Source organism: Elgaria multicarinata, chromosome 1, assembly GCF_023053635.1.
Source record: "Elgaria multicarinata webbii isolate HBS135686 ecotype San Diego chromosome 1, rElgMul1.1.pri, whole genome shotgun sequence".
Taxonomy (NCBI): domain Eukaryota; kingdom Metazoa; phylum Chordata; class Lepidosauria; order Squamata; family Anguidae; genus Elgaria; species Elgaria multicarinata.
The window spans coordinates 159159932-159185981 of record NC_086171.1 but is presented as its reverse complement, the minus strand read 5'-3'; the positions used below and the strand labels follow the sequence as shown (position 1 = coordinate 159185981).

At 43.4% G+C, this 26050-nt stretch overlaps 1 protein-coding gene across 1 annotated transcript in view; it reads left to right on the top strand.

Moving 5' to 3' along the window:
* The window catches only part of CACNA1S (calcium voltage-gated channel subunit alpha1 S), a 95176-nt gene extending 71457 nt beyond the window's left edge, over positions 1-23719 (top strand). Inside the window, exons 36-45 of the mRNA XM_063140772.1 lie at positions 1864-1960; positions 2573-2675; positions 4760-4861; positions 5142-5266; positions 6984-7112; positions 14031-14239; positions 16068-16135; positions 18554-18657; positions 20802-20936; positions 23057-23719. Of these exons, the coding sequence (XP_062996842.1) occupies positions 1864-1960; positions 2573-2675; positions 4760-4861; positions 5142-5266; positions 6984-7112; positions 14031-14239; positions 16068-16135; positions 18554-18657; positions 20802-20936; positions 23057-23218 (1234 nt within the window). The 3' untranslated portion in view covers positions 23219-23719. The remainder of the gene's footprint in view (positions 1-1863; positions 1961-2572; positions 2676-4759; positions 4862-5141; positions 5267-6983; positions 7113-14030; positions 14240-16067; positions 16136-18553; positions 18658-20801; positions 20937-23056) is intronic.
* The last annotated feature ends 2331 nt before the right edge of the window (positions 23720-26050 follow it).

Here is a 26050-nt window from a genome sequence, read left to right as displayed (position 1 = left end):
CTTACTTGGAATTCCCATAGATGTATTTGAAAGTATAAAATAGGGATATCAGAGGGCTATTTTTCCTGCTCTTACTGTGGTTGCTGCTAGCTATAATTGTAAAGAGCTGCCTGTAAAAAAGGGACAGAGATCCACATGCTCACTTATGGTACATCTAATATTTTGCTCCCAAGATACATTTAGAATGGCTAACACTTCTGAAGACACAACAGCCAAGATTAAATTTGGTGCTCTCTCCGGTGTGGGAAGAGACTTCCACAGACTCAGCATGATCTGTTTATCTGAGCACATGTCTAGCAGCCATTTGCTGTATCATGTGTTCAATATTCCTTTCTTTTTTAAATATAGTCCCTTGTGAGGGCTGAACTTTTATATAAAAAAGGAACTGAGACCCACTTCACAGTTTGGGCTGACATAATGCAGTGTAACATAAAAGCAAATATCTGTGTTCGCATGTGTGTATCATGCATGTGTCTACATTGACCATGGCAACAAACATGTGTTTTGTCACAGTGCAATGTATGAGGCAGGGAGACTGACTCATGTAGTTCTGCCTACATAGTTTCACACATGCACGTATCATGGCTACATTTGCAAAGTTTTCAGCCCATGTGGGTCCTCACCTATCCACAAGGCTTGGAGGGAGTTAAGACCTCCACATTGTGCGTAGATAACTTCCCATTTTTGGTGTGCTGGAAGGCAAAAAGTACTTGCTTCTTCACTTTTAGTTCTACACCAGTGATGAGGGTGGGGGGAGAGGAGTTTGCTCAGTTTTCGCACTTTTGAACCGATATGTGAACGGAAATTCTGCTATCTTTCTAAATTTGCACTTCTCTGATTCAAAAAGAAAACATATATTAGAGGAAAGTCCAGACAGTGATATGTATACTAGTGAAAACAACATTCAAATGAATTATATTAAGGCAAATTGCTTGCAGAAATGTGTATGTTAGGCAAAACTCTCTACAAAAATGTGTGTATTGGGGAAAATGCACACAAAATGCTCACACATTTTCTTGCAAACTCAAAAAAGAATTCTCAAACTTCAGGATGAACTGAACTTCTGAAATCTCTTCATTGGCTTCCAATTCACTTCAGAATCCAATATAAACTTCTCCTGTTGACCTTCAAAGCTTTTCACTGTCTAGCTCCTTCCTATCTCTCCTCTCTCATCTCACACTATTGCCCCGCTCGAGCTCTTCCGCTCCTCTGATGCCATGTTTCTCGCCTGCCCAAGGGTCTCTACTTCCCTTGCTCGGCTTCGTCCATTTTCTTCTGCTGCCCCTTATGCCTGGAACGCTCTTCCAGAACATTTTAGAACTACAAGTTCAACCGCAGCTTTTAAAGCTCAGCTAAAAAAATTTCTTTTTCCTAAAGCTTTTAAAACTTGATTTTGTTCTGACTTTACCCTACCCAGTGCCTGTTTACCCTACCCTGTGCCTGTTTGCATTCTCTTCCCTTCCTTATTGTTTTATTATGATTTTATTAGAATGTAAGCCTATGCGGCAGGGTCTTGCTATTTACTGTTTTACTCTATACAGCACCATGTACATTGATGGTGCTATATAAATAATAATAATAATAATAATAATAATAATAATAACAACAACAACAACAACAACAACTAAAGATATTTTTCTCTCTCAGTTTCTCATTTTTCCCAAATTGGCAGATTTATCTATTCTTATTGTACACTACACCACCACATCAAGGACATGAGCAAGTGTTATGGATACATTCATTGAGATAAAGAATGGGCCAAATAGACTGCTGGACTGTGGTCTCCAGCTGTTAGAGTTAGGGACTGAAGTTCTATGTCTGCACCGGATGGATAAACCATGACTGCCTCTTTCTGTTCCTCAGGGGCCGCATCAAACATCTAGATGTGGTGACTCTGTTGCGACGAATCCAGCCTCCCTTGGGCTTCGGGAAGTTTTGTCCTCACCGTGTGGCTTGCAAGGTAAAAGTCATCAGGAAATGTTTCTTTATTGATCCTAACTAGGGCTGAATTCTTGAACCTTCATTCCTGTCCCCTAGGCAAAACGGCACCACAGTCACCATTGCAATGGACAACATTAATTTTTGAAAAGGTGTAGGAATTAAGGGCTGGTGCTCAGTGGGGTCAAATGAATATCCGGTGTCAAATAAAGGGCAAGATGTTGTAATGGCTATCATGGGTGGGGTGCCTGGGCGTGCTCTGGAAGTGTGTCTAAGTGTCTGTGTGTATAGATTGGGGTGGGCCTAGGGCTGCATGGGACCTTTGGCCCAATTTCAGAAGTCCTCTGCATGCAATCTGGCAAGAGCACTCTGTCCCTTCTATGGCAGCCTGCTGCATGGGAAGGAAGAGGGAGGGAGAGAAAAGGGGGTGGCAGAAAGGAAAAGGGGGGTGCCTTTGGCCCCATCCACTTTTGCCTTTGGCCCCATCCACCACTGACATGCGCCACCCCAATCTATTACTCATCAGGGAATGCAGCCCTTGACAGAAAAAAGGTTGTCCACCCTAAATAGGTAGATAGGTAGATATAGATATATTGTGTTGTCTTTGTCATGTGTAACTGTGTTTGTTTTGCAGCGCCTGGTGGGCATGAATATGCCCCTGAATAGTGATGGTACTGTCACCTTCAATGCTACACTCTTTGCTCTGGTGAGAACTGCTCTCAAGATCAAGACAGAAGGTGAGAGATGAAACCTACCAATGGCTACGTCCTGAATAACTCCATTGTGTTCCTTCATAGCTGCTATTATTCATCTTCTGAGTCCTAAAGCGCATTAGTCACCTTATATGCCAGCAGAAGCTCTACTGACCTCAAAATCCATTACTGCACGATTACACAGGCCCAACAGAAGATGCGATAAATCAACAGTAACTAATGTCTTTCCAGTGCATTTAATCACAAGACCTCAACAGGTCAGGTCCTCATCTGTTGTTTATTAGCGTAAGTAGCTTCAGCATGGAGCCATGCCAAGATGCAGTTTCTGGCATGCTGGTGCTTTAAAGAGCCTGAGCTTTGCAAAAGGCAAATGCTGAGGATGTCATCTACCTGAGGGCTGATAAAGGTGAAAATACGTATCCACAAAGGCCACTTTCCTCAGCCATTGGCCATGTTGCTTAGGAATGATAGGAGATGTAGTAAATGTCGATCTGATTCTCACGTAAATGGAGCACTGTGGCTTGTTATTATGTGCAAACCTGGCCAGGGTAGGTTGTTGGGTGGCTAAGAAAAGAACTCATGGTCTGTTTTAGAGTTGAGGGTGGTTTCTTAACAACAACCTACCCTGGTTGGGTTTGCACATAACAACAAGCAATGGTGCGTCCCTGCAACAGATTGTATTTTTGAAATGGTGGCCAAGCACTGCAACAACAAGCCCTGTGGGTAATTTAACCCTCAGCAGCTTGATGTTATAGATGAACCAGCCCATTGTGTAAATATTGGACAATGTTGGTCACCTTGAGCTGTCTCCAAACCGCCCAGAGAGCTTCGGCTGTGTGGTGGTATGTAAATGTAATAAATAAATAAATAAATAAGATAAGGATGGATATATTGTTGTACTGTGGGTGGCCAACAGTACACAGTATTTAAAAACAGTCAACACGAAGAATGAGAGGAAAAAAACCACAATCCTAATAAAAACAACTAAATGAAACAAATGAAGAACAACAGAGGAAGCAATAATTCCAACAAAATTCAATGAATAATTTAATAAATCTAGAGAACTTAATAAATCTAGAGAACTGGTGTATATAGGCAGTAAGCCTATGTGCACCCATTGCTGGGGAACATGGGTTGAAAGTGTTGTTACACCTCGGGGGGATCTACACTACTGCTTTAAAGCGCTTTATAACAGTTTTGACAACTGTTGGGGCCCAGGACACACTGCATATACAGGTTTCAAAACGTTTTCAGAGTGCTTTAAAGTGCTTTAAAAGCAATAGTGTAGATCCCCCTTGTTTCCTGCTTGTGGGTCCCTGGTCGGCCACTGTGTAAGCAGAGTGCTGGACTAGATGGACCCATGATCTGATCCAGCATGGCTCTTACGTTCTTAACCAACAACAAAACCAGTGTTACATTTCAACCACACATACCAGCCCATGCATACAAACCCTAACTTTTATCCCCTTCCCCCTGCATCTGACAGCTCATGGGCACACAGTATTTGCACACCAGACATCTGTGGTGAATGCTACACTTACATATGGCCCGTAAATGGTGACAAGAGCCTCTTAAATGTGACACCAGCTAGCTGGAGTGCCTACCTACATCGGCAAGTCCTTTTCAGTGGCCTTCATATGGTTGTTGCTCTGTTTAAATATGCCCTCATTAAATGTGCCACTGGAGGGTAACACATGACCCCTGTTAATAGCAATGTCACACCATGCTATATGAAAAGAAGGGGAAATGAAGAAAATGATGACATTTTATTGTAAGATGAGATTTTAATTTAAATTAATTAATATAGCATTGATTATTCAGGCATGATTAGTTGCTGATGGAAGACAAGGAGGACAGGGATAAATTACCATGGGTGATTTGTTGACATAATAAGTCAGGAAGGGAGGGACCACAGCTCAGTGCTGGAGCAGATGTTTGCATGAAGAAGACCTCAGGTTCAATCCCTGGTTTTGTAGCAGGCTAGGAAATATGTCTGCTTGAGGCTATAGAAAGCCGCTGCCAGTCAGAGCAGACAATACTGGATAAGGTGGACCAATGATCCAACCCCATATAAGACAATTTCATATGACTGGTTTGTGGTTTTGTAGGTAACTTTGAGCAAGCCAATGAAGAGCTGCGGATGATTATCAAAAAAATCTGGAAGAGAACCAGCATGAAACTCTTGGATCAAGTCATTCCACCAATTGGAGGTAAGTCCACCATTTGGCAACCGAGAGAAAATTTCTGATCATTCCCCTTTATAATGCTTGTGTAGGCCACCTATCACAAATTTGCTTTGCATGTTCTCAAGCAGCCTGGGATGTGCAGGCTGCCCAGGTATTGTTCTTGAGCAAACATACTGGCCTGGTTCAGAAAAACACACTAAACTATGCTGCTTAACCACAGAATGGTTCCATTTTGTGGTTAAACAGCATAGTTTAGTGTGTTGTCTGAACCAGGCCAATCTCTCACTTGTGTGTCCTTCTCTAGATGATGAGGTAACTGTCGGCAAGTTCTACGCTACCTTCCTCATCCAGGAGCACTTCAGAAAATTCATGAAGCGTCAGGAAGAGTATTATGGATACCGTCCTAAGAAGAATGCCATAGAAATCCAGGTAAAAGGGAAATGGGGCTGAGGAATCCTTCATGTTTCCCTCAACCATAAGAAATCGGAAGGTGTTTTTTTCCTATCCACATTGAAGCAAAAGGGGATGAAAGCAAGCCAACAAAATAATCCAGTATTTCTTATGTTTAGCAATTGATTAAATTTGTGCTAAAACTATGATTCTGGTAGGGGAAGGCTATCAATGGCTACTAGCCCTGATGATTATGTACTACCTCCACTATCCAAGGCAGTAAACCTGTGTGCACCAGCTGCTGGGGAACATGGGTGAGAGGGTGCTATTACACCTTGTCATGCTTGTGGTCTTTTGGTCAACAGCTGGTTGGCCACTGTGTGAACAGAGTGCTGGTCTAGATGGGCCCTCAGTCTGATCCAGCAGGGCTCTTCTTATGTTCTTATAATTCCTCATTCATAGCAAGTCAGGAATTTACCTTTCTGGCCATTGCCATTTTGGCAGCATGTTTATTTCCCTGGGCCCTTCCATTCTTTAAATTTTTGCTAAAACACTTTTTTAGCCTGCATTAAAAAAATGATTAAAGTAACCACACAATAGCAATTACTTGCCTAAAAAAATGTTTTAGCACAAATTTAAAAAGTGATTGGAAAAAAAATTAAATGTTGTTAAAGCAGCATGCTCACAGGATGGGTCCACCCCACCCATACAGCTATGTCACACTCATGTGGATAAAACATAGTAGGATATATAAACACAAAAAAGGGCTATACCCCCTGAAGTATGGCAAGTCTGTTGCAATGCTGAACGTAGCTTACAGCAGAAGAGCAAGAAGCTGACAGTCCAGAAACGCTCCTTGTTCCTATGAGCTCCATCAGACAAGTGTATTATTGCATGCTCGTTACTGGGCACTCAAGGAGTTTGCTCAGGTCCCTCACACAACGTTATCTGCCTACCATGCGCCTTCCATCCCTTCTGGCCTTCTTCGTGCCACAAAAAAATCCTTTGTTTTAAACTTAAAATAAAGACAGAAGTTGTCGCTTTCTCCTGCTGTGTGCAGGAGAAGCAGCAAGATCAAAACAGCCCCTGAATGGGCCATGTGCAGGTTGTTTACTTCCTCTTTCAAAAGAGGAAGTAATGAGGGACAAACGTGCGGGCGGAGAAGCAATGGTAAGCAAACATGATTTTCCCCTGTGTGATGATGCTTTATATTAAAGCTCCATCCGACGAGCATTTTATTGCACGCTCATTACTGGGCACTCATGGAGCTTGCTCAGGTCCCTCACAAGATGTTGTCTGCCTCCCATGCGCCTTCCACCCCTTCTGGCCTTCCTTGTGCAACAAAAAGAACCTCGTTAAGTCTGATGTATTTTTAAACATGGAATTGCTGCTCTCTCCTGCTGTGTGCAGGAGAAGCAGCGCCATTAGAACAGTGGACTCAATGGGCCTCGTGCTCATTGGGTACTTCCTCTTTTGAAAAGAGTAAGGAAAACAGGGGCGGAGAAGTGAAGGTGGGGAGCGTGTTAACCCCCGGTGTGATGGAGCTTTTAGTCTGGTCAGTGTAAGCACTGCTTTATCTTTTGTGGGAAGCTGGCAGGGTGATGTCTGTGCAGTGTTTAAAAATATGAACCTAAACCCCCCAAGTTTATTTCAGTGAAAGGGGATCAGGTGGGTTGATTCACCCCCTTGCTCCCTCTCTTCTACTCCATTCCTTTCCCAACCTGGTGTGAATGGTCCCCACCAATGTTACTTCCAGGCTGGCCTGAGGACCATTGAAGAGGAAGCTGCTCCTGAGATCAAAAGAGCCATCTCTGGGGATCTGACAGCAGAGGAAGAGCTTGAGAGAGCCATGGTGGAGGCAGCAATGGAGGAAGGCATCTACAGGGTGAGTATGAACAATGAGATCACCTACACTTAATGTCCCCTGGCTCTCAGGAGCAAACTTGAGCAGTATCATGCCTGTGCCTCACTTGCACTGCTCTTGCACAAAATGACACCATCCTCCACCCCCCGCATGCTTCCCTCACATGGAAGTATGTTTCCTCATCACTAACAGCACAATATTGTTTTCTTGGTAGCAATGGGCCAAATGTTAAAGAGCAGAATGAGCTCTGAGTTCTCCTGCTTAATATTTCTAAGTTAGTGTTAGTGGTTATAGAAACATAGAATTGTGGAGTTGGAAGGGACCACAAGGATCATCTAGTCCAACCCTCTGCATTGCACAGGAAAACCAGTTAAACCATCCGTGAGAGGTAACTGTCCAGCCTCTTCTTAAAAGCCTCCAGAGATGGAGAACCCACAACCTCTGTAGGTAGACTGTTCCACTGTTGTACAGATCTTACTGTCAGGAAGTTTTTTCCTTATATTTAATCATAATCTAAGTAGCTCACTTATAACCATTCTTTCAGTTCCTAATTTTTGTGGCCATGGAAAATTGTTCTTAACCATCTTCCCTGTGGCACCCTTTTATGTACCTGAACATTGTCTTTTATATACCTATGAGCAAAATACTCATTATTATTGAGGAGAAAAGCTTCTAAATTATAAGGATCTTTTCTGAGCTAAGTGATCTTCACACAACATTCAAGTGCATCCCTCTAAGTGTGGGTCAGGCGATAATTAAGCCATCTTATGCATCCGTCCCTCAAAGTGCACGCACACACATACAAATACACATGTCTCTCTTTGCAGAGCTTTATCTTTGCCCTGTAGAAGTCAATGGGACCCACTGAGAACAAAGACACATCTTCTCTGTATTGAGCCTTCATGAGTTTCATTTCTGGTCACACTAAAATGTGATGAAGAGGAAAAAATCCTAGAACAGTTTTAAAGTCAACCTAGAGGTGCTATCATTACTGTTCTGAACTGCTGTTGTTGTATAAGATGCAGAATTTGCAGTCTGGGAGAAGATTCACAAGATTTCTGAATGAGCTCTTCATAAGCCCATTTAGAATGAGATGGTTGTATTAATGTTGATTGAAATCTATTTTTGATGTTATTTTATTTCATTTTGTATTTTATTGATTTATAAGTTTTGTAAGCCATGGAAAAACTTGCTTGATGGGTAGTATAAAGGTGTAGTGATGGCCACCAATTTGGATGGCTTTAAAACGGGGTTTAACAAATTTCTGGAGAAGAAGGCTATCAGTAGCTACTAGTCCTGATGGCTATGTGCTACCTCCAGTATCAGAGGCACTAAGCCTATATACACCAGTTGCTGGGGAACATGGGTGGGTGGGTGAAGTTGCACTCAAACTTCAAAGTGATCTTGATAGGCTGGAGTGCTGGGCTGAAAACAACAGGATGAAATTTAATAGGGATAAATGCCAAGTTCTACATTCAGGAAATAGAAACCAAAGGCACAGTTACAAGATAGGGGATACTTGGCTCAGCAATACTACAAACGAAAAGGATCTTGGAATTGTTGTAGATTGCAAGCTGAATATGAGCCAACAGTGCGATATGGCTGCAAGAAAGGCAAATGCTATTTTGGGCTGCATTAATAGAAGTATAGCTTCCAAATCACATGAGGTACTGGTTCCTCTCTATTAGGCCCTGGTTAGGCCTCATCTAGAGTATTGCGTCCAGTTCTGGGCTCCACAATTCAAGAAGGACGCAGACAAGCTGGAGCGTGTTCAGAGGAGGGCAACCAGGATGATCAGGGGTCTGGAAACAAAGCCCTATGAGGAGAGACTGAAAGAACTGGGCATGTTTAGCCTGGAGAAGAGAAGATTGAGGGGAGACATGATAGCACTCTTCAAATACTTAAAAAGTTGTCACACAAAGGAGGGCCAAGATCTCTTCTCGATCCTCCCAGAGAGCAGGACACGGAAAAATGGGCTCAAGTTAAAGGAAGCCAGATTCCAGCTGGACATCAGGAAAAACTTCCTGACTGTTAGAGCAGTGCGACAATGGAATCAGTTACCTAGGGAGGTTGTGGGCTCTCCCACACTAAAGGCCTTCAAGAGGCAGCTGGACAAGCATCTTTCGGGGATGCTTTAGGGTGGATTCCTGCATTGAGCAAGGGGTTGAACTCGATGGCCTTGTAGGCCCCTTCCAACTCTGCTATTCTATGATTCTATGATTCATGCCCTGCTTGTGGGTTCCCGGTCAACAGCTGGTTGGCCACTGTATGAACAGAATGCTGGACTAGATGGACCCTTGGTCTGATCCAGCATGGCTCTTATGTTCTTATGAAAATGCCATAAATAAATAAATAAATAAGTCTAACCTCTTACCCTGAGGTAGTATACCTTGTATCTAAACTATGACATAGATGCAAATCTAAAATTACAACATCAACATCTAGCCTGAAATCTTGTGTTGCCTTTTAACAGCCCTGCAGGGGAGGCTGCTGGCACGGGTGTTAGGGTTGTTGGGGAAGACTCTGCTTCCAGGTCCAGCACAGAGCAGCTGTTTTGTCTTGGGCTAACTGCTAGCCATGTCCAGTTTTCCAGACTAACTTGTGGAAATTTCCCAGTCTTCTTGTAAGTGTTCAAGGATCTCAGCACAAAGCTAACCATTGTTATTCATGCCCATGCTTGAATTATTTTCTATTTTTTTAATTTATTTTATTCATTTATTTATACCCCTCTCTTTTATTCTCACAACAACCCTGTGAGGTAAGTTAGCCTGAGAGAGAGAGAGTGACTGACCAAGTGAGTTTCAGGGCAGTATGGGAATTTCAGCCTGGCTCTCCCTAGTCAACAACCAACACTCTAGTTCAGCTTTTGCCAATCTGGTGCCTGTCATGGGCTGAGCCCATGGTTCCTTTAAGAGAACATTTTTGCTTCGTCCAAGGGAGAGGAATAGGGGTTTCTTTGTGTCCGAAAAGGGAGTAGCAAGTGAAATGCCAAGGCCACGCTGGGCGAGAAGCGCCCGGCATCTGATGACGCCTCCCCGGGCTGGTACCAGGGGAAGAGTAACAAGCTGCAGCTGTGCAATGTCTGGGAGCATTCCCCCCTCCCTTTGGGAGAGGTGAGGGTTGCAATGGGGTTTCTATTGTTCCGGGTGGGTCTGGTGACAAGGGGGTCCCAGAAAGGGATAAAAAGCTTGGGCACTTAAGGGTCCGGTCTCTTTCCTGTGGGTGTCAGGAGTCCAGTGTGTGCATGGTGAGTTAGAGCATCCAGGCTGGGACGGCTGGATGGCGGAAGCTCCACATGGCCGCTGAGGGAAAGAGTCTTAGTTTGAGTGGCTTAAAGCTGAGTCAGAGTGAGCAACGAAGAGGTTGAGTCGCAGTGCTAAATGTTTGTTATGTTTTAGAATAGGTTTGGGTACAAGTGGGCAAGAGACCTTGCCGGAGTTACGGCTGGTGGGTGGTTAAGTGGGGAGTAAGTGTGAATTCAATTGGCTTGAGCGTGTAAAGGGTGAGGGTGAGGTATTAGTCCCTGTTGTCCTGAGTGTGTTATTCCTTTGTCTGTGTTTCCCCCCCCCCCAAACCTCTTACATGTTTACCTTAATGTGTGGACCCTTACAGAAGTGTGTAGTGTGAAGAATAAAAGTGTTTGGTCCCTATCTCCGGAGTGTGGTGTCATTTCCTTGAGAACCTAGACTTTAAAGGGTTAACAATCGGCAGTGAAGGGGTGTGCGTTTGGGCTGGCTGAGTCAGACCCCCCTTCTCCGGCCAGGGAATCGCTGAGCTAAGCAGAGTGGTTCCATCACAGTGCCCTCCAGATGTTTTGGATTACATCTTCTAGCATTCCTGACCATTGGCCATGCTGGCTGGGGCTGATAGGAATTGAAGTCTGGAGGGCACTAGATTGGGGATGTCTGCTCTAGTCATTATACTACACTGGATATCAAAAAGACTGATAGGATATGAAATGGCTTGAAGAATACTTTTATTAAAGTATTCTTTAATAAAAGCCCCTGCCAAAGGAAGTGAGGCAGGTGGCTACTAGGAGGAGGGCTTTCTCCGCTGTGGCACCCCGTCTGTGGAATGAGCTCCCCAAAGAGGTCCGCCTGGTGCCTACACTGTACTCTTTTCGTCGCCAGCTGAAGACCTTTTTATTCTCCCAGTATTTTAACACTTAATTTTAAATTAAATTTAAATTTTACTGTTCTAACTCTGTACTTTAATCTTATATCAATTTTGCTGTGTGGTTTTATCCTGGTTGTGCTTTTGATACTGTATTTTATGTTCGTGTTTTTAACCTGTTGGTAGTTTTATTATGGTTTTAATTTTTGTGAACTGCTCAGAGAGCTTCAGCTATTGGGCAGTATAAAAATGTAATAAATAAATAAATAAATAAATAAATAAATATTAATCCATCCATCATGGCAAGCCTTTGAGTGCTGCATAACTGCAAGTCACAAGTTCTGTGAAACTTGCTCCCCTGTCTTAGTTTGGATAAGAATACCATTGGATATTCTTATCTTTTGTGTTTCAAGACTTGGAAGGGGGATAACTTTTCTTCCTGGTGGACTCCTTCTTTAAACGGGATCCCCAGGAAAAGAATGAAAGGCTGTAACCAGTCAGGATTAACCTCCTGACACACCCCAGTCTGTCCAGATATTTGTGAAGTTTCTGAGCCCTATTGTCAAGGACCCCTTCCTTCACCCTCAGGCTAGGAACGAAAAAGAAATAAATGTGCATTGGACTTTCCTTCTCAAAGCCCAGAAATGGTGTATTTAAGAAAAACCTTTTAAAAGTCCTTAAACACAAGTGGTAGTTTTGTAATTGTGCAGTCATGCACATGGGGAGTTCAGTGAGGAATCCCTTTCAAAACAACACAGCCAAATGTCCAAATGTAAAAAGGAATTTATTTGTGGGGGTGGGGGAGAGAAACAAGGGGGGAAATAGGGAAGGCAACAACCGCACATATACACGTAATTCCAAATATATATATATATTTACACACACACACACACACACACATATGTGTGTGTGTGTGTGTGTGTAAAGTGACAGATAAGTTAGAGTGATATGTCACTCTAACTTATCTGTCACTTTACCTACTTCAGTAGAACCTTGGGTTCCAGAGCATATGATGAGCTTATTGCAGGGAGGATGGTAAGAGAGAGAGAGGCCCTTTCTACACCTAAGGATTATCCCAGGGAAATGGAGGGATCGTCTCTGCCTGCTCCCAGGATCCCCTGTGCGGCATTTGGGTGCACAAGAATGATCTTGGGATGATCCTGGGGGAAAAGGCAGGTATAGAAATGGAGAGAGAGAGAGAGAGAGAGAGCATCTGGCTTTCTGTTAGATGGTAGATAGCAGTGGTTCCCAAAGGGGCCGGTACCGGGGCGGTGGGATTTCATAGGGGGGCGTTAAGAGGCAAAGGAGCGGCAGGGGGGCACTCGAGGTAGTCTTTTCCGAGAAGCACCTCTCCAGAAGATCTTAAAACCCAGGGACATTTTTATGGAAGAAGGTAGTTTGGTCCCAAGCCATATAGGGGAAGAATCCACACACATATTAATACTGTTTCAAAAGAGAGTCCTTTTAACGGTGAATTGCTATTCTGCACTATGGAGAGTGGTTCAGAAGCTCCTGGTTGTATTTCTAACATCATATTTGGTGGAATGTGGTTTTAGTGTGGTCTGCCTACTTCTCTCCAAGCAAAGAAATCGACTCCAGATTACTAAACGTGGTGATTTAAGATTCAGGTTAAGTGACTTTAAACCAGACATTGGGAAACTGGTATCGCTTCATCAAGCCTATCCATCACATTAAGAATTTACAGAATAGTGAGGTACTCTACCTTAGTTATTAAATGTGATATTTAATATTCTTGCTAAATGACTATCAAACTTTGAAAAGATGATATCACTGGATCAAGTTTAATTGAATAAACTAAAAAGAGGTAATTGGATTTTGAATAAATATTCAATTAATTGTTACTGTTTTGAATTTTATTGTGATTATCTTCCTTAGTGGGTCGTTGAAAACTGCTATTCTGAATAATGATTTTTGTAGGGTAGAGTCAGGGGCACTGCTGGGCATGAGTTTTTGGAACCAAAGGGGCGGTTACCTGAAAAAGTTTGGGAACCACTGGTATATAGGATGCTCTAGCAAGATTTGGGTAGTCTTTCTTTTCATGGGGATCTCAGCTCAGTAAAACTTAGTCCTTTAGCAGAGACTGGTAGTTGGTCTGTCCAATAATGTGATAGCCTTCACTTCTGCTGTCAGTAGTCTAGCTAGGAAATGACCTAGTGGTTGGACCCACCTTCTTAATGACTGTAACTTACATCTCAAAAGTCAAAGTAGTTTGAATATATTCACAAAAAGGGATTAATGTTTTGTTTGCATTTTTGAGGACAAAGAAGTGAAATAAGGCTAGATAAAACTATTCATGTTTCCCAGCAGGGTGCCTGCCGACCAGGCGCTCAGGGCACTGTGAATCTATACCTGAAGTAGGAGTTTGTCACAGTTTGTCTTTGGGATCAACATGGCAACAATGGCAACCTTTCTTGTAAATATTTTAACTATATACTGTGGAGACTGACTCCTCCCACCTTCACATGAAAAATCAATGTGTTTAACAGCCAAATCATATGTTACATTAAAAACATCTTAAGCCAATGTGTTTAGAACTAACCACATCTCTTCCTTTAGAAAAAGCATTTGCAGAAGGGGGGGGGCATTTGGGACATCTCCGCCAGTCCCGTTCTCATTTCAACAATTGCCCCCTGAAACTTCTTGCTTCTGGCTGGCTGGAGGATTCTGGGAGTTGCAGGTTGGGGAAGGCTAAACAAGAGCTTCTCCCTCCACCCAAGCAATAATAATAATAATAATAATAATAATAATAATAATAATAATAATAATCCAATGTAACAGCCTCCTCTCTCTCCCCCTTGAACTCAGAGGACAGGGGGTTTGTTTGGACAGGTCGACACCTTCATGGAACCCAGCAGCCCCCTACCACCCCATATGGCCAGCCAGAGGCCTCTGCAATTCACCGAGATGGGAAGCGAAGAGCTAGATTCCCCTGTATTCCTTGATGACTTCCCACCAACAGGAGGCACCAATGTGAGCAACAGCAACAGCAATGCCAACAACAACGCAACAGCACGGTAAAGTCCATGGCGGGATCCAGGAATGGGAACAGAACGATCACTGTCAACAAAATGGAGGGCAGGATTCCTTTCAGAGGACTGATTCCAGCATGGATGATGAGAGTGCTGCTGGGGAATGGACTGAGCAAAATTTCTGAATTCTGAGCTAATTAAAATAAGAGCTGTTATAAAACTTTTGTGTGGAAGCTTTGGGCTGTTTTGGGGATGGGAGTTGGAGTGATCTAATTAATTATTCTTTAGGGAGGCAGGTGAATGTTTTAACATTTTTTGGAGGAAGGGGGGTTACCAGTAAAGGCAAGGATGGCAGCATTTTGTTTTTAAACCAAACACTTTATTTCCTTTACAGAAATTTTCCTGTCTGCTTGAAATGGCCACGATCAGTGGCAGAGAGTGAGCTGGGCCACCATGTTCTCCTACAGTGCCTTGCTATGTCATGATGTAGCATCTTTCTGGATGCAATGTTGGGGAAAGAGCAATGGCAGTAGTGGTGACTGCCATTTCCCCCCCAAATGCATCTAGAACAACACTACATCGTGAAATAGGGTTGTTATAAACAGTGCGAGAGAAAGCAAATTTCTGTCAAAGGGAAGAAAGGTATTGAAAATATATATGTTAGTGCCCCCCCCTTTACTGGGAAGCCCCTTGCCTACCTCCAAAAATTTAAAACCCTGTTCACCTCCCTGCGAATGTTACGGAAAACACTTTCCTTGTAGCATGTGGATGGGGCTGGGGATGTGGGAGGGCATTATCTGCCCACCACTCATTAAAACTCCACTTTCCTCGCCAGTCATTGCTCTGCTATTCACTAAAAGCCTGCCAAAGAAAAAATGAATGAAGTCTCAATCGCTTTTGAAAGGTGCTGAACTTCGGCTTTTTGGGAAGGGAATTCCAGAAGTGTTGGGCACCCATATGTCCTAGCTTGCCGTATGGATGGTAACCTTATACTCTTTTTGGAATGCAGTGGGACATATGGATGGAGATACGTTGTGCCCCAAGCGTTTTAGAATTTTGTAGGTATCAACCCTCAGCTTGAGCAGGGCCCAAATGATAGGGAGCCAGTGCAGGCACCAAAGCATTAGCATAATGCCGTGTTCCCAGTGCCTCACCCCATCATGGCCGGAGGTCACACACAGTACCAGCTGAAACTTCTAAACCACCATAAAGAGAAGGCCCATGGAATGGGTACATGATGCTAGTCTAGTTTTGAAAATACAAATGGATAAATGATGGCTGCTGGATCTTTGAATGGGAAAGAACAGACAACAGATTTTCTTTCAAGAAGAGCTGGTAGAAAACACTTCTGGCCATTGAACATTCAAGTGCAGAAAAGGATGCAAGTGAACCACTCAAAACTTCTAGCCTGCATGATCAGGGTGAAGACAGTCACAACGATAATGGGAGTCCATCACTATTACCTTCAAGTCACAGGATTTTTCAATTATTACTTCAGTTTTGTCCAAATTACGTCTAGAGGAAACTGAAGGTCACCTCAGTCTTGCACTTTTCCTATGTGCTAGTGATATTGCTGTAGGAAATGCATAAATGCCGCACATGGATCAACCTTGTGAGGACTGCATAATTACATCTATTTTACTGCACGTACGTACGCACGCACGCACGCGCACGCACACACACGCACACGCACACACACACACACTCGGGAAGAGCAGATGGGGAAATGGAAAAGAAAATGATGGAGAACAATGTTCTGGGCAATAACCTAGGATTGCTATTTGCTGAAAACCGTAGTTTGAGTCTAGAGGACAAATAGTTATTTGAGATAGCATATTTTCTTGGGATTTACCACCAGTGCTTTGTTCCCTAGGATGTCATATGAGAATGAACTGGATGGAGAGAAGATGCTACAGCCAAGTCATCAGTCATCTGTCCTAGGTAGGTTCCAATCTGCCTCTGCCACTGAAAGACATAATGCTAGCAACAAGAGAGGAATTTCCAATGCAAGACTCTCATCTCACCATACCTATCAAGCTGATGTGTTTGGGGGTGGAGTGGGGTGGGGTTAACTGCTGCCCTGATGAAAGGGTTTTGTTACTCAAATGTTTGTATATTCCTTGATCAACAGACTTCAGTTTATTAAAATCATTACCTTATGGTGCAACCCTACCAATTGCTCTCCCACTACTTGGAAGTCCCCACACTCAAAGGTTTCCAAGTTTCCTATGCCCCTACCAGTCTGAAGCCAGCAGAGCAGAAGGAACAGCACAAGTTATCTTTGGCTCCCCATCCTCTATTTTCGATGGAAAGGCTTTTCAGTCTGCTTTGTGAGGGCACTTTGGAGTGGGAGGGAAGGAGGTTGGAGGCTCAGGATAACTCATATCCTGGCCTCTCCGGTCTCCTCCCATCCCCACCCGATGAAACCCCCCTTTTATTTATTTATTTATTTATTTATTTGTTACATTTATATACCGCACCATATCCGAAGCTCTCTGGGCGGTTTACAAAAGTTAAAAACAGTAAACATTAAAAGTATACAAAATTTTAAACATAAGAACAGTATAAAAACAACAGTATCCATTTAAAAACAACAGTTCTGTGGGTCCTTAAAAAACAAACTTAGCATTGTTAAATGGTGTTAAATGCCTGGGAGAAAAGGAAAGTCTTGACCTGGCGCCAGGCGAGCCTCATCAGGGAGATCACTCCACAGTTGGGTGGCCACCACTGAAAAGGCCCTCTCCCTTGTTGCCATCCTCCGAGCTTCCCTTGGAGTAGGCACTCGGAGGAGGACCTTAGATGTTGAGTGCAGTGTATGGGTAGGTTCCTGTTGGGAGAGGCGTTCCATCAGGTATTGCGGTCCCAAGCCATGTAGGGCTTTATAGGTTAAAACCAGCACCTTGAATTGGGCTCGGAAACATATAGGCAGTCAATGCAAGTGGGCCAGAATTTGTGTTATATTTGTTCCAGTTATCAATCTGGCCGCTGTATTTTGCACAAGCTGCAGCTTCCGAACCGTCTTCAAAGGCTGCCCCATTTAGAGGGCATTGCAGAAATCTAATTTGGAGGTTACCAGAGTATGGAAAACTGCAGCTAGGTTATCCCTGTCCAGATAGGGGCATAGCTGGGCCACCAACCGGAGTTGGTAGAAAGCACTCCGTGCTACCGAGGTCACCTGAGCCTCAAGTGACAAAGATGGTTCTAGGAGAACCCCCAAGCTACGAACCTGCTCCTTCAGGGGGAGTGCAACCCCATCCAGAACTGGTTGAACACCCCCCATCCAGTCAGAAAAATCACCCACCAACAGCATCTCAGTCTTGTCTGGATTGAGCTTCAGTTTATTAGCCCTCATCTAGTCCATTGTCGCAGCCAGGCACCGGTTCAGCACATCCACAGCCCCACCTGATGAAGATGAAAAGGAGAAGTAGATCTGCGTGTCATCAGCATACTGATGACAATGCCCTCCAAAACTCCGGATGACTGCACCCAATGGTTTCATGTACATGTTAAATAGCATGGGGGACAAGACTGACCCCTGCGGAACCCCATACTGGAGAGTCCACGGAGCCGAGCAATGTTCCCCAAGCACCACCTTCTGGAGCCGACCCACCAAGTAGGAGCGGAACCACTGCAATGCAGTGCCTCTCACTCCCAACTCAGCCAGACGTTCCAAAAGGATACCATGATCGATGGTATCAAAAGCCACTGAGAGAACAAGGAGAATCAACAGAGTCACACTCCCCCTGTCTTTCTCCCGATATAGGTCATCATACAGGGCGACCAAGGCTGTTTCTGTGCCAAAACCAGGCCTGAAACCCAACTGAAATGGATCCAGATAATCAGTCTCATCCAAGAGTGTCTGGAGCTAGCCCACAACCACCCGCTCAAGGACCTTGCCCAGGAATGGAACATTTGCCACTGGCCTGTAGTTACTAAGATTTTCTGGGTCCAAGGAAGTTTTCTTCAGGAGTGGTCTCACTACCGCCTTTTTCAGATAGCCTGAGACCACTCCCTCTCTCAGAAAGGCATTAATCATTTACTTGGCCCAGCCGGCTGTTCCATCCCTGCTAGCTTTTATTAGCCAAGAGGGGCAAGGATCCAGTACCGAGGTGGTTGCGCAAACCTGTCCAAGCACCTTGTCAACATCCTCGAACTTGAGTTTCCAACCTTGGGGAGGCAGCCAGCACAGTTCCCTTTGCACCAGCTGCAAGAGGGAGTGGCCTTGAGTTGGATCGTGGTGCCAGGATTGCTCTCTTAACCATTTTGTAGTTTCGTGAGAGCTCTAGCAGTGTCAGCCTTTAAGCACCTGCAAAATATAAATATCTCAGTGATTCATCATGTCACTTTCCTTCTCCCCAGCCTACAAATGCTCTATTCAGCCTGAAAAGCAACACGAGAAAATGAGCGAGGTGTCAGCACAAGGTGTCAAGAGCTGTTCAGAACAACAATTTTCCATTCTGCAGGTAAATGTGAATTGAACCCTATTGCTTTAGTTTATCTACACTAGACTGTCTGAGAAGGAGACCTCAGCCCAAGTTGTGCTTTCAGTGCCCCCCTTTAAATTCTAAGGCCAAAATGTCTAAGGCCAAAATGTATGTATGGGTTGCTTCCATGGCAGAGGCATTATTTTTCCACAGTCAGCTGGAAAATAATTAAAATGGAAGTTCTATGCAGCACTTTATTGCCATATTATCCACCAATATTCTTCCCCATGACCAAGATCATTCTATCAAGTTTATTTACAAGTTTTTTTCAGCAGACATTTCTTCCAACATTAATTAAAAGCTTCTAGTTTACATGTTCAGTGTATTTTATTGCTTCCTGTTGAGTAATGAATAAGCTATTTGCTCCTTAAATAGTCTTTTGCACTGCAATCCTATGTATATCTACTCAGAAGTAAACTCTATTATGCTTATTGGGGCTACTCCTGGGGAAGTATGCATAGTTAATTGCCCATTAATTTCAGTTTCTGTTCCTATGGGCAGGACTTAAATGACTGATTTTCTCCTATTATATTTTAATTTTTATATAGCAATATGGCACTATTACACTACATAAAAATTAAAAGAAAAACAATGGGAAAAATCCCACATGAGAACAGGATCTGACAATAAAGGGTAGTTAAGAGAGACTATTCTATGGGCAATTAATAGGCTGTTCATCAGCTATACTCAACATGGAGCAGTAAAAGATCAGAAGCAAGAAATGCTCAACTGAAGTGACAGGAGGCCCGAAAACCTTCAATAGTGCTTTGCCCACTCACACTGAACAGGCTGACTTTGCATTTGAGATTTCAAAAATTGCCACAAATCAGATCTGAAAAAGCCATTGAGGAAAGATGGAATGCAATGTGTCAATGATGTCACCCAGATTCTCCGTAAAAGTGAGTGAACAAAGAACGGCAATTCCAAAGAAGAGGGACAGATTGGAAGTGACGTCTGCCACCAAAGACATCCACCCTAGAGCTCTGCCTCATCATTTGTATCCAGTCCATGCAGCAGCCTGAGAAAAATAAAGGTCCCAAGTCCCAACAGAACGAGTGGTCAGTCAAACACCACCCCAATAGTAGGGCTCTCTATGCAAGGGAACGAGCCCTCTCCCACATCCTCACAGATGGCTTGCATCAAACATACATTTGATGTTGCAGTTGCACCAGACCAGCTCCCGTAGAGGATAAGCGTTTTATTTATTTTTTATTTATTTTATTTACAATATTTATATACCGCTCCCCACTGAAAATTTCAGAGCAGCATACAAGATAAAATAAAATAAAAACAGAATAAAACACTTTAAAATAGATTTTAAAAGCAGCAAAATGTACAATGAACCATGACTGGTCATTAAGGAAAGGCTTTCTGGAATAATGATGTATTCAGGAGGCGCTGAAAGGAATACAAAGTTGGTGCCTGCCTGACCTCCAGAGGCAGGGAATGCCGTCTTTTTGGCTTATCTCTTCTAATATATTAGGACAGGAACCCTCCTGGGGTTCCAGTGCAGCCCTCTGGGGTGCCCCAGAACGATACACACCCTTCCCTTGGGCCCACACCAGTCATGTGGTGGTTTCCTGGCTTTCATGCAGTTTTTCCCACATTCTAAAAGGCTGGAATGCCTCTCCCCAAGCTCCGTGACTTGCAGTAAGAGCTTTGGTGTTCTTTTGTATTTCGGTTCCGCACCCTTTGCCTTTGGACCCACCCATGACTGGAATACAGCCCCCCGAGAGCATCTCCAAAATTGAATTCTGCTCTCAGGCTTAAAGATGTTCTGCACCGCAGTCTGATATTTTATCAGTGCATGGAAGACAAAACATAATACAAGCAAGAACTCTATGACATGTCAAAGTATCCAAGTATTATTTTACACATACATATGGTAAAATGATATGAACTTTATATTAATTCTTAAAATGTAGGCACTGAAGGTATCTTCATCTGTAAATTGTGCCACAAGTTTAATGGGGATAGCAGTCTTCCTGTAAATATGGTCACAGTGGGGAATAAAGGGCACATATTGCCATTGGCAGGGCCTGTTGCACTCTGGGTAATAAAAATGTTGGCCGCTGATGCCGAAGGGCCTCCACTCAGATATATCTGTTCTTCTTCCTATAAAGCTTCCCAAGAAGAAGGCCATTGCCTCACAAGAGGCTGATAATGATGACGTTCCACAGTCTACAAGCAGTAACAAAGGAAACACACTAAGGAACATGGAAGCCTCTACCCCAGCCACTGTCCAGCTTATCCAGGAGGTACAGCTGTCAGCAAACATTTGACTAGAAATGTTTGCAGCTGGAGAAAGGGAAAAGGGAAGACAAGGACCAGGGGCAGACTGGGATGGAGATAGGGATGGGGAAACCAGCATTTTTCAATCTCACTGAAATTCTCCGAAATTCTCTTTGAAGCTCATTTTGGCCCCAGTCCCATTTTTGACCTGTTTTTTGGTTTGTTCAAATGTGTTTCTCAGCATATTTTTTCAAAAGTGTGCTCTTCCCCCATGGATGAAAGAGCAAAAATGTGTAATTTGTTTAAGAAAATATGCATTTCAAACATGAGCAAATATTTCAGGATTTTTTTAAACGTCCCCTCCCCTCACCCCAAATGCTCTTGCTTGCAACATGTTTAGATGCTTTGAGAAAAGAAACTAAATTCTTAGACATCCCTAGATGATGAATGCTGTAGGTATGGCTCGAAATGGCAATGATAATTTCAACGCCATTTCACTAGCTTTGAAACAGGCGGTTTCATTTCACTGTTTTTTGGCTGAAATAGCAAAATCAATAAGACTGCCTTGCAAAACAGCAATGATGCTTTATTTGAAAGCAGGGAAATATTTTGTGGGGCGGGGAGTGCGGAATCAGAGGTTAACCATGCAATCCTCTACATGTGCAATCATAAGTAAACCCCATTGCGTTCACTGGCACCTACTCCCAAGTAAACATGCTTAAGAATCAGTTAAATGAAACAGTAAAATGAAATTGAAGTGGGGAGAGCCGCTTCACAAAGCCATTTCTCTTCAAATTACTTGGTCAATTTCATGAATTTTTGATAGAATCTAGAATGCTGCCAGCCTGGCGGGTGAGGGAGCCAAGGCCAGTGATGAGATGAAAGGCATTTTATCAGCATGAGTGAGAGCAGAAACCAGTTACGGATATTGGGTTGTCACCAGGGATACAGGAGGGAAGCAGTGAAGGGACCTACTCACGTAATACTCTGGTGCTCTGGATTTCAATGTGCAAGGGAAACTTGAACTCCTCTCTGATCCTTTCCAGACACATCTTAGGGCGAATTTATACAATCAGCAGAATAGAGCCTTTTCTGGATATTACCACTTGGGGGTAGAGGCTGCATGTTTAAACGCTTACCTGCTCACCATGCTCTCTCTTACACGCTTGTCAGAGACGAGGACTGTAGTCTGGCTTTGCTGCTGAAAGCTATTATTCAATACCTAAAGTGTGTGTGTGTGCCCTTCCTCATTTTTGGACGACGTTCTCTTTCATTATGAAGTGGTACATGAAAACTTTTACCACTTGATACTCCTGATTATATAAATTGGCCCTTTATTGAGCTGCCAACATTTGTGTTGTAATTTAATCATTTCTCCCCTTCCCCCCTTTTTTTTGCTATGGCATCCTTCTTCATGCTATGCACTCCTGTGAGGCTCTTTTTATCTCCTGGTGCCATTTGTTGGCTTGAGGCAGGACTTGTGGTAAAGAACCTCCATTTTGGAGGACATATTTTGCTTAGAGCTCTGCTCCTATTTCCCCAGCAGCCTTGAAAAAGGAAGACAGCATGTCTGAGAAGGTGAAGAAGGCTCAGAGCTAAATTACATGCTACACTAAATGTATAGCATGTAAGTGATCCTATCTTTTTGTTTTACTTTTGTGTAAAAACAAAAGTAAAACTTTTGTAAAACAGGCCCTTCACATGTGGGTTATGGGGCCAAACCTCCCTACCCAGCCATTTCCGTGTGGGGGCTAAAGAAAGGGAAAAACCCTCCATTGAGGGCTTTCCCCCCTTTTTAGCCCCCACAGAGGGGGGAGTTGAGGGAAGCAGCTGGATGGAAAGTTTTAACCCCCTCCGACTGCGTGCAGCACTTCCAATCCAGATCAGGGCCTGGGATGTTTACACTAAAATAAAACAAAAAGTTAGGGTTACCTACATGCTACATATTTAACACAGTGTGTACGTTAGCCTTTAGCTCTTAAACATGAAGAATGGCAGACACAGCATAGAGAGCCAGATGTTTAGGTGCCCTTGAGACCTGAATCAGAGCAACTAGTCATCTAGCTGTACTGGAGACTGCTGAGGAGGCTTCTTTCCCTAAGGGCTTGGCGGGCGCCCAACTAATGTTCCATTTCCTTTGGTATAGGCTCTGACCTCTGGGGGACTCAGCTCCCTAGCTACAGACTATTCCTTTCTGAAACTGGCAAGAGATGAAATGGCTGCTGCCTTTCAGGTGGAAGTGACTGAGGTGGAAGATGTTGCTGCCACATTGTTGAAGAGAAGGAGAAGCTCAACCACATCTTTGTAAAGGGGCCATAGCGTGGCCATTCCAAATACCAGCCTATGAAATGGTGCCCCCAGCCTTCCCCCCCCCCTCCAGTAGTGCTCCAGTACCCATTTGGCTGCTCTCGGGTGGTTACCATGGAAACACTGCACTGCCTACTCACAGTGACCCCTGATTGGTTGCCGTCTGCAACATGACAGGCAAGTGGAAAAGATGGCAGAGGGAAAACTTTTTTTTTCCAAAGAGGAGATTTTAGGAATGCCTACTCCCAGGGTGTTTTGCATGGGTGGAAATGGGATCTCCCTCAACAAGGTCTCCATATTTTTACTGAGACCTACAGCATGTAAGATAGATATATTGTTACAGATTCCCAATGTATCATAACAAGGTTCCCTCCTAGCTCATGTCTTTCCTCTGGCCACCTTGGCAAACATCTTGAAAAGTGCCCTCTGATGACAATGGTCTGAACAAAAAGTAAAAGTGATTTAAAATGTAACACTTTTAATAAATGGACAGATCCAATAATTACTTTGTCTATTCATTTATTTAAAATATTATTTATACACTACTCTTCCCCCCCCAAAAAAAAAACTTTGAAGGGCAGCTTAGAGACAGAAAAAACAAAATTATAGCAATACCATCAAAAACAAAATCCAAACACTGATCAGTACTGATTTAGACATACATACACTCACACAATCCAAAAGCGAGTATGATGGTTTTGCTGCTGAATTGTATGAAACTAGCAGATATAGAAAGGATTTTGTCATGTACAAGGCATTTCAGTTTAGTAGCACTGAAACGGCATTTATTTATGTTTTATGCATTATAGGCCTTAGTTAGACCTACCTTATAGTCCGCGACGGAGGAGGGAAGATCTTGTGTTCAGATCAGGGATTGAATTTCCTAGGCCAAGGCAGGACAGACACATGAATTCAAACGTGAAGAGCTGGACAACAAATTAACTTGAAAGTGTATGATACAATTCTGACCTACAAAGTATCACTGACATACTATCTTTAAAGATTTTTTGAAAGACAGCATGACGCAGAACCATACGGCTTCCCTAAGAGCCTGTGTACTTCAACTTCAACCAGAAGTACACAAATGCCACCCAGCTAGCATCATGGCTGAGTGGGGATGATTTGAAAGCAGGTCATCATCACTTGTAGTACCACACTCTATCCAACACAATGGCTGTGTTCAGAAGACACATTAAACCATGGCTTTAACCACAGTGAATGTCAAAAAGCCTTATTCACCATGGTTAAAGCCATGGTTTAAGGTGTCTTCTGAACATGGCCAATTACTCTAGCCTGTTAACCAGTCTACCTTCAATCCATCTTGCTGTGACTATTTTGAGGAAGGGTATCTACCGCATTTCTTTGATTCTAAGACGCACTTCCACCCCCACCCCACCCCCATATAAACATCTCTAAAAACGGGGTGCGTCTTAGAATCGCGGGTGTGTTTATTATTTCTTAGAATCAAAGCTTTTTTTCTGTTGGTGGTACTGAAATTAGTGTGCGTCTTACAATCGATGGCATCTTAGAATCGAAGAAATACAGTAATCCAGCAGGTCTTATTTTTAACATTTTAATAGGGCCGTCATTTTTTTACCAGCTTTTAAGGAGCTTGATTGCAAACATTAGCAAGCAATCATATTTATCTCAAGGTCATGGAAAATGACACCTGCTGATGGCTGTACGCAGATGAACCTGTGATAAAAGCCAGTGTGGTGTAGCAGCTAGAGTAACTCGGAAGATCTTGGTTCTAGTCCCCCTCAGCCATGAAACTCACTGGATGACTTTGGGCTAGTCACTGACTCTCAGCCTACCCTACCTCACAGGGTTGCTGTGAATATAAAATGGAGTAGAGGAGGATCGTGTAAGCTACCTTGGGCTCCTTGCAAGAGGGAAAAATGGGATATAAATGTAATAAGTTATTAAAAATAGCAAACAAATAAATAAATAGAAGCTGAAAGCAACAACAGCTAATTCCTGTTAAAGCCATAGTTTAAGGTGTCTTCTGAACACTTTGGAGGCCTCAGAAGCCGTAGATTCACAATCCTGCCATGGCACCCCACCTCCTTTATATATTCTGTCTTTTTAAGAATCCAGTGTCAGCCCCACACAATCTCAGCAGCCAGCTCCTTCCAGAACTGGTTTCATCTCAGTGTTAATAGATATTAAAATGCAAGAAATTATGCATCCCCGGGGAGGTACTGAATCAATAGAGCCTGGCTGCTCACAGGGCTTTTATGTGTAAACTCAAAAAAAGAGGAACAGATAAGAGGCTGTTGGGAAGCAACCCGTGCAGCCACTCCATTGTGAAAACGGCGCAAGAGAGGGTTCTCTCTAGGGCAGTTAAAGCCAATCCTTTCCTCTCAGGAGAACAAACTCTTAATCTAGCTAGCCTGGGCTCCTGGAGGAGCACCTAGAAGCCCAGCTGTCCGAGGAATTGTTTCTAGGGCAAAGCATTTAATTATAAATTAGGAAGAGAAGCAAATGGCTACAGAAGCAGACTAGTAAGAAGAGGTGCAATTCTTGTTCTCTTATTGCCAAGCTTTGAACTACAGAGTCCTCTCTGCTGAGCCTGTACCATCACTGTCATATTTTAAAATGCTTTTTGTTTTGCTTTTTCCCTTTATAGCCTCCCTCATCTCTCTTTGTCCCTCTTCAAAACACACACACACAGAGAGAGAGAGAGAGAGAGAGAGAGAGAGAGAGAGAGAGAGAGAGAGAGAGAGAGAGAGAAAACAGTGATTTAGGAACAGAGGCTGAGGTACTTGTTCACAAGAAGATCTGTTCCCTGGCAAGCATTCTTCAGCCTGCTCTTTCAAGCAGCAAGATTTCA